The 9308-nt window shown below is 43.3% G+C and overlaps 1 protein-coding gene across 1 annotated transcript in view; it reads left to right on the top strand.

Annotated features, from left to right (window-relative positions):
• Window positions 1-9308, top strand: part of LOC109912568 — a 53649-nt gene that overhangs the window by 34694 nt on the left and 9647 nt on the right. The window contains exons 4-6 of the mRNA XM_048594158.1: window positions 2979-3040; window positions 6578-6625; window positions 6719-6754. Of these exons, the coding sequence (XP_048450115.1) occupies window positions 2979-3040; window positions 6578-6625; window positions 6719-6754 (146 nt within the window). The remainder of the gene's footprint in view (window positions 1-2978; window positions 3041-6577; window positions 6626-6718; window positions 6755-9308) is intronic.

The following is a 9308-nucleotide window of genomic DNA, read 5'->3' on the forward strand; positions in this document are numbered from 1 at the left end:
TGCTTCCACATCCTTCCTATAATGCGGTGACCAGAACTGTACACAATACTCCAAGTGCGGCCGCACCAGAGTTTTGTACAGCTGCAACATGACCTCATGGCTCCGAAACTCAATCCCTCTACCAATAAAACCTAACATACTGTACGCCTTCTTAACAACCCTATCAACCTGGGTGGCAACTTTCAGTGATCTATGCACGTGGACACCGAGATCTTTCTGCTCATCCACACTACCAAGAATCTTACCATTAGCCCAGTACTCTGTATTCCTGTTACTCCTTCCAAAGTGAATCACCTCACACTTTTCCGCATTAAACTCCATTTGCCACCTCTCAGCCCAGCTCTGCAGCTTATCTATGTCCCTCTGTAACCTGCAACATCCTTCCGCACTATCCACAACTCCACCGACTTCAGTGTCATCCGCAAATTTACTAACCCATCCTTCTACGCCCTCATCCAGGTCATTTATAAAAATGACAAACAGCAGTGGCCCCAAAACAGATCCCTGAGGTACACCACTAGTAACTGAACTCCAGAATGAACATTTCCCATCAACCACCACCCTCTGTCTTCTTACAGCTAGCCAATTTCTGATCCAAACCGCTAAATCACCCTCAATCCCATGCCTCTGTATTTTCTGCAATAGCCTACCATGGGGAACCTTATCAAACGCTTTACTGAAATCCAAATACACCACATCAACCGCTTTACCCTCATCCACCTGTTTGGTCACCTTCTCGAAGAACTCAATAAGGTTTGTGAGGCACGACCTACCCTTCACAAAACCGTGTTGACTATCCCTAATCAAATTATTCCTTTCTCGATGATTATAAATCCTATCCGTTATAATCCTTTCCAACACTTTACCCACAACCGAAGTAAGGCTCACTGGTCTATAATTACCAGGGTTGTCTCTACTCCCCTTCTTGAACAAGGGGACAACATTTGCTAGTCTCCAGTCTTCTGGCACTATTCCTGAAGACAATGACGACATAAAGATCAAAGCCAAAGGCTCTGCAATCTCCTATCTAGCTTCCCAGAGAATCCTAGGATAAATCCCCTCCGGCCCAGGGGACTTATCTATTTTCACACCTTCCAGAATTGCTAACACCTCCTCCTTATGAACCTCAATCCCGTCTAGTCTAATAGACTGTATCTCAGTATTCTCCTCGACTACATTGTCTTTTTCCTGTGTGAATACTGACGAAAAATATTCATTTAGCACCTCTCCTATCCCTTCGGACTCCACGCACAACTTCCCACTACTGTCCTTGACCGGCCCCAATCTTACTCTAGTCATTCTTTTATTCCTGACATACCTATAGAAAGCTTTAGGGTTTTCCTTGATCCTACCTGCTAAAGACTTCTCATGTCCCCTCCTGGCTCTTCTTAGCTCTCTCTTTGGTCATCATTGCAAGATGATTTGAGTTCAGAAGTAGGGATGTCTTACTGCAGTTATACAGGGCCTTAGTAAGACTGCAACTGAATAGGTTCATAGAATCCCTACAGTGTGGAAGCAGGCCATTCGGCCCATCGAGTCCACACTGTCCCTCCGAAGAGTATCCCTACCCCCTACCATATCCCTGCATTTCCCATCCTAAACACTATGGGCAATTTAACATAGCCAATCCACCTCACCTGAACATCTTTGAACTGTTGGAGGAAACCCACGCAGACACAGGAAAAGTGTGCAAACTCCACAAAAGACAGTTACCCAAGGCTGGAATTGAATGCAGGTCCCTGGTGTTGTGAGGCAGCAGTGCTAACTGCTGAGCCACCATGGAGTATTATGTGCAGTTTTGGCCTCTCTCCCTAAAAATGGATATGATTGCCACAGAGGAAATGCAGAGTTCTGGGCTGATACAGGGGATGGCAGGACTGTTTTATGTGGACAGATTGGTTCAACTGGGCCTGTTTGCTCTATGGTTTAGTAGGATGAGAGGGGATCTGATTGAAACATATAAAATTCAAACAGGCCTGCACAGACTAGATGCAGAGACAATGTTTCCCCAGGCTGCAGAATCTAGACTGGGGTCACAGTTTCAGAATATGGGGTAGACCGTTTAGGACTGAGACGAAGAAAAATTTCATCACTTGAACTGCAGTGAATCTGTGGAATTCTGTACTGCGGAAGACTGCGGAGGCCAAGTCACTGTATATATTCAAGAACCAGAGGGATTACTTTTTAGGTTTTAAAGGCATCTAGAGGTATTGGGAAAAAAAAAGAGGGAATTTGGCATTATTATAGATGAGCAGCCATGATCATATTGGATTGTGTAGCAGTCTCAAAGGGCCGAATGACCTACGCCTGCTCCTAGTTTCTCTGTTTTATAATTGCTTGCCAAATGCCATCTGCTTGTAAATTTCGAGCTCCTATCTCCAAATTAACCTGGAATTCACCCTCAGGTAAAACAGAAGTTGTTGCACATTTTTAAACCTTTGAGTTGCAATAAATGCTTTATGGAGAGAAAGATCAACATTTTACCACTTGCAGTGAGCGTTGAATGTTCCACTTTCCAAGATTTTCAAGCCGTCTAACTTCTTCCAAAATTACAGCAGATGAGAAGCCCCTGCAGGGATTTTTCTCTCATCTCCAATCATCTCCCTCCTTGCTCTGTAACTAGTTGCTTAAAGCTGACCCGGAGCTTCCTGGAATAATCAGTCACTGTGATTCCTGAGAGTTTCTGCAGCCCTCCCTGTGTTACAGCTGCTGACTACACCTTGGGTTCCATGGATTCCAGCCACATTCTGTTTCTCATGATGACATATTCAAGGATAACAATTCGGATTGTGTCTAAATCCGAACATCTGTGATTTCTAACAAGGTTCAATGGATTAACTGTGTATATCACCTTTTGGAATCTGGTCTCTGTGTAACCAGACCAAGAGATCGATGTGCAGACAGAATGCTCCTTACTATGACCTGGGAGAATGCAATTAATTTCCTCAAAACATTCATGTTCCTTGTGTGTTTTTCAGGAATGACCCAGGTTTGTCCAGCATTCCCAGGACTGATCAGGCCCAACAGCCATCTGCCCCAGGTACTGACTGTACTCTAACTGACCAATCAATGTTCATTTCAGACACTGTAACAGAGAGAGTGTGAAGCATCAACACAGTGGGAATCCTGGACAGATATTCAGGGGCAGACTTTCACTGCCCAAGTGATGAAGTGATTGCACAGTTTCAAATCATTGAAAGTATCAGAACGAAAAGCAGTGGGCTTCCATAGTGAGTAGCTGTCCTGACAAGTAGTCCAGAATACAAAAGAGGAAAGAACTAAAACAAAGAATCACCATCTGTGGAGAAAAAACTAGGCAAAGTATGAGACCTTAAGACGGACAAGTCCAGATCACCTGAAGCCTGGGCATTAAAAGAAGTGGTTGCTGAGATCGTAGATGCATTGAGTGGGATCTCCCAGCATTTCTTCTGAAAGAGTCCAACAGATTGGGAAATAGCAAATGTAAAACATTTCTTAAAGAATGGTGGGAAGCCAAAGACACAAGTTAATTGACCTATAAATTTGGGGAGAAAAAGGGCACCATTTTAAAGTGCTTTGCAAAAGAAGCCAATGCGAGGTGAGAGAAAAACATTTTCACTCAACACGTAATTTGTTTGTGGAACACATTGCCTGGAAGTGTGGTGGAAGCAGGTTCAATTGAAACATTCAAGAGGGCATTGGATAACTAAGTGGAAACAATATCTAGGATTATTAGGAAAAGGCAGTTAGCACAAGTCAAAATATTCAAAGAGCCATTTGACAAGGTAGGTCGAAAGGCTTTCTTCTGCTACGTAACAAATCTGTGATTCTGCACTCCTGTGATAGTAGGATATCTCAACATCGGATCAACTCAGTGGATGTAACTTTGGTTAACGGAAATAGTGTTTAACTAATTTATGAGTGTTTTTGAGGAAGTAATAATCAATGTGGATAAAAAGAAACCAGTAGATGGGATGTACATTCATCACAAGTGGACTACTACAGAGATTAGCCCTTGGACCTCAACATTTTACGATCTTTATCAATGACAATTAATTCATGGGCCAGATGACTGGAATGGTCATTACATTTTTTCCAATGACACCAACGTATGCAGGAAAGTAAGTTGTTGGGAGTAGTTAGAGTGTCTGTGAATGGTATTGGCAGTTTAAGTGAGTGGGTAAAAATTTGGTGGATGTAGTACAATGTGAGAAAATGTGATGTTGTCCACCTTGGCAGAAGGAATCAAAAAGTAGTGTCCTATTTAAATGGAGAAATATTGCAGAGATAAGAGGTTCAGAGGAATCTAGGTATATGAGTCGCAAGGTTAGTGCTTATTGCAAGGACAATGGAATATAAAAGAAGGAAGGATTTACTGTAGCAGTATAGGGCCTTGGTGAGACCACATCTGCAGTACTGTGTACACTACACACTCTTTCTTTGAAAAAAGAGTATAAACGCAAAAGAGGCAGTTCAGAAAAAAGTTGACTGGGCTCATTACCCAATGCTATCACTGCTCATTAACAATCAATGGTGATACCATCACTAAAACACCCGCTTTCAACATCTTGGTGTCAATGGGATTACCATTGACCAGAAACTCAACTCGACTCATCACATAAACTCAGTGGCTACATGAGCAGGTCAGAAGCTAGGAATATTGCGTCGACTAACTCACCTCCTGACTCCCCAAAACCTGTTCATCATCGACAAGGCACAAGTCAGTAGTGTAATGGAATACTCCCCACTTGCCTGGCTGCTTGCAGCTCTAACAACACTCACGAAGCTTGATGCTATCCAGGATAAAGCAGCCCACTTGACTGGCACTAGCATTGGCATTGTGGGTCAACCCACAGCAGGTGGACTGCAGCAGTTCAAGAAGAGGCTCACCATCACCTTCTCAGGGCAACTAGGGACAGGCAATAAATGCTAGCTAGTCAGTGACACCACATTACACAAATGAAAATAAAAATGAGGAAATGTTGGACAGACAGGGCCAGTACCAATTGGAAGTTTGAAGAATGAGAGACAATTCTATTGAAACAAATAAGATCCTAGGGGGTACTTGACTGAGCAGAGGGTGAGGTGATGTTTCCCCTTGTGACCTAGAAATAGGGAAAATAGTTTCAGAATAAGATCTTGCCTTGGAAAAAAAATGTTCTGCCTGACTTTTGACATTTATCTGTGGAATTCTGTTTGTCAGATAGTGGTGTCCAAAATTGTAAGTGGCTGGACAGACAGTTAGGGAGAATCTATTGCCTCTTCAAAAAGGAAGAAGAATGAGAGGGCATAGGTTTAAAGTGATGTGCGAATGGAGCAAGGGCAATGTGAGAATAGATTGTTCACCCAGTGAATAGTTCATTTCTGTAAATATGCAGGCAGGGTCAATTGAGGCATTCAAGAAGGTCATTGGATGATTATTTGGATGGAAATGGTGTGCAAGGGGATACAGAGAAAAGGCAGGAGATTGGCCCTAAGTAATGATACTCGTTTGAAGACCTGGTTCAGACAAGATGGATCAAATGGCTTTCTTCTGCAGTGTAACAAGTCTGTGATTTTGAGAAACCAATGGAGACTGAGTCATTGAATCCATCCAAGGTACAGTCAGATAGATCTTTGATGGATAATAAAATCAATGGCTATGGGACTCAGGAAGGTGGAGTTAACACTGTTCTATTGAAACATATAAGATCCTGGGGGGTACTTGATTAAGCAGAGGGTGAAGGGATGTTTCCCCTTGTGGGGTAGCCTAGAATTGCCATGATCTAATTGAATGGTGTAGCAGGCATGAAGGACTGAATGGCCTAATCCTATTCCTGAATCTGATGTTGCTATGGAGTCTGGCTTCCTATGCTAAATTACTGGCTTGGATTCTGTCTTCTGTCTCTGTTATGATTTACGTTCCATCTGCATGCTGAGTTTGGATCCAGAACGAGGCTCCATTTCAGTGTCAGCCGTCTCAAATTACTGGTGGTACCTGGTTCGGATAGTGTATGGGGAGGGGCTGCAGTGTTAAACAAAGCTCATCTCTGTGCTATCTTATACTGTTCCTGTAAAATGGGGATTTCCCAACAGTCACTACAAATAAATAAAAGGAAATCAGTGACCATTAGGAACTTTTGGATGTCATGAGGTCATGAAATATGCCATATAAATGCAAGTTCTTTCCTTCCTTATGATGTAGAAATGCAAAAACAAATTTGTGCACAACAAGGTCCCACAAACAGCAATGCATTCATTCAGCTAACCTGTGTATTTTAGTGATGTACACTGAGGGATGTCTGTTGGTGAGGACACAATGATCTGGGTTGAGGGATGAGTGACAAGGACACAATAGAGAGCTCCTCTGTTCCCCTTTGAAGTAATACGTGTGGAATTTTCACATCTACCTGAGAAAGCAGGCTACAGTTACCTTTAACATCTCCAATGGTCCTGCTCCAAAGTCTCAGCTTATATTTAATGTTGTAGCATTTGGAATGGAGTTTGAACCCACAACCTTCTAATTCAGTGTAGTATGAGGTGCCCACTGAGCCATTGCTGATATCTAAGGACAAACCTGCTGATGAATGTCCCGTTATAATTCCTGTATGTGTTACAGATCAGGATGATTCCAGCTTCTATGCCGAGATTGACAGCAACAGAACAGGTAAATGGCTTCACCTTAATGGTTTTGAGCTGTTGTTTAATTTATAATCAGATTCTATCATTGAACCAACAGAACATTTTGTCTTTGTTAAAGGTGGCAAGAGATTCACAATCAGTGGTTCAGAAGACCGTGAGTCGATGTTTCCTTTTATATTGAGAAAATATAGAGTTTGAGATCACGCCCATTCCACCATATCTTTGTGAGCTGATTTCATCATGGGTCTGGTTTCCTGAGTAGGGTGTTTACTGCTGCACTGGGAAACTGTTCAATGATGTGTGCTTCCCCCACCGTCAGAGATTCATCACAAATAAGAACTCCCAGTTCAGTTTTAAGTGACCATAAATTCTCCCCTGACGAGCTGCTACATTACGTGATCCCCAACCAGTACCATTCCCTTGGTACGGATTTGTTAAAGGACGGCCATGTCTGACAAGCTGGATTGATTTTTTTTTAAGGAGTAATGAAGGATGCTTGATTGGGTGTTACACATTGTCCATCAACATGGTTGTTAGCAAGCTCTTTGGCAAGGTTCCGCGTGGTACATTGGTCACAAAATCAAAAGCTTATGAGATCCAGAGGAAAGTGGCAAGTTTGATCCAAAGCAGGAAGGAGGGTTTAGAGTTAGAGGATGGTTTTGTGACTGGGATGCTATTCCTAGTGAGGTCCCATATTGCTCAGTACTAGTTCCCTTACTGTTCAGGTTATATCAATGGTTTAGACTTGTATGTACGTGACATGAAAGCAGCAAAACAGGGGGACTCAGGGGTACTTGTGCACAAAACAAGGATGTAGAAGAGGTTTACCAGATTGTTACCTGGATTGGAATGTAGTAACTATAAAGAGAGGTTGGACAAACTTGGATTGTTTTCACAACAGCGTTGGGGATGAGGAGTGACCTGATAGAAATTAATAAAATTATGAGTGGCATGGATAGGGTGAATAGTTGGAGTATTTTCACAGCACGGAGATGTCAAATACCATGTGGTAAAGGTTTAAGGTGAGAGGGGAAATGTTTGAGGGAGATGTGAATGGATAGTTTTTTATACAGAGGGTGGTTAGCGTTTGGAATGCTTTGCCAAGGGAGGTGGTAGAAACAGATACATTAGCAACATTTAATAGTCATTTAGATAGGCACATGAACAGCAGGAACAGTGTTGAATGGACCTTAAGCAGGCAGAGGGGATTAGTTTAAAATGGCATCATGGTTGGCACAGACATGGTGGACTGAAGGACTTGTTCTTGACCATACTGTTCTACATTCTGTATTCTGTTTTGAGAGAACTTAATAACCAGACAGCAAGAGCTTGCAGTAATTGGTGGAAGGATTGGAATGGAGTTGAGGAGTAAATTTATGTCTCAGAGAATTCTGGGTTTGTGGACATCACAGAAAGGGTGTTAGAGGAAGAAACCTTCATCACATTTAAAACTCACTTGGATAAGCACTTGAAGAACTTGAACATTCAGGGATATGGGCCAGGTGCTGGAAGGTGTGTTGATCTGGAGAGCTCTTTATCAATCAGCGCATACACAATGGTCTGAAAAGCCTTCTCTTGTTCTGGAAAACTTTCAATAAATTAATAGAAATTGCTGGAGAAACTCAGCAGGTCTGATGATAGTATAAGGTAGGGGTGGAGGTTAGATAGACCTTAGGTTTAGGATAAAAGTTCAGCACAACATCGTGGGCCGAAGGGCCTGTACTATGCTGTACTGTTCCATGTTCTATGTTCTACGTTCTATGTCTTGCAACATCTGTGGAGAGAAAGCAGAGGTAATATTTCAAATCTAATGGCTCTTCTTCAGAACTGTTTGCAGGTGGGGAAAGGTGGTACATATGCTGAAGACATGGGTGGGGGAGGGAAGAGGAGTGAGCTGATAGATGGAATAAAAACGAGATGGAGCTCAGAGACAGAGAACGAAAATTAGATGGTCAAAGAGCTGGACAATAGTATACCATTGGAAAAAGAAACACTGATAATGAGGACAATAAGTCAGTGAAAATGGCTTGGTTATGCTGAAAACAATCCATGTCATGACAGGGATACCAAGGTCTAGAGCTGGATGAACACAGCAGGCCAAGCAGCATCAGAGGAGCAGGAAGGCTGACGTTTCGGGCCTGGACCCTTCTTCAGAAATGGGAGAGGGGAAGGTGGTTCTGAAATAAATAGGTAGAGAGGGGGAGGTGGATAGAAGATGGATAGAGGAGAAGATAGGTGGAGACGAGACAGACAAGTCAAAGAGGTGGGGATGGAGCCAGTAAAGGTGAGTGTAGGTGGGGAGTTAGGGAGGAGATAGATCAGTCCAGGGAGGACGGAATGAGGTTAATAGGTAGAAGATGGGGGTGGGGCTTGAGGTGGGAGGAGGGGATAGGTGGGAGGAAGGACAGGTTAGGGAGGCGGGGACGAGCTGGGCTGGTTTTGGGATGCGGTAGGGGGAGGGGAGATTTTGAAGCTTGTGAAATCCACATCAAGCAGATGTTCACCTGCACATCTGCTAAAGGAGTATACTGTATCCGCTGTTCCTGTTGTGGCCTCCCCTACATCGGGGAAACCAAGCGGAGGCTTGGGGACTGCTTTGCAGAACACCTACGCTCGGTTCGCACTGAACAACTGCACCTCCCAGTCGTGAACCATTTCAACTCCCCCTCCCATTCCTCAGATGACATGTCCATCCTGGGCCTCCTGCA

This window comes from Rhincodon typus, chromosome 3 (genome assembly GCF_021869965.1).
Source record: "Rhincodon typus isolate 14 chromosome 3, sRhiTyp1.1, whole genome shotgun sequence".
NCBI classification, from domain to species: Eukaryota; Metazoa; Chordata; class Chondrichthyes; order Orectolobiformes; family Rhincodontidae; genus Rhincodon; species Rhincodon typus.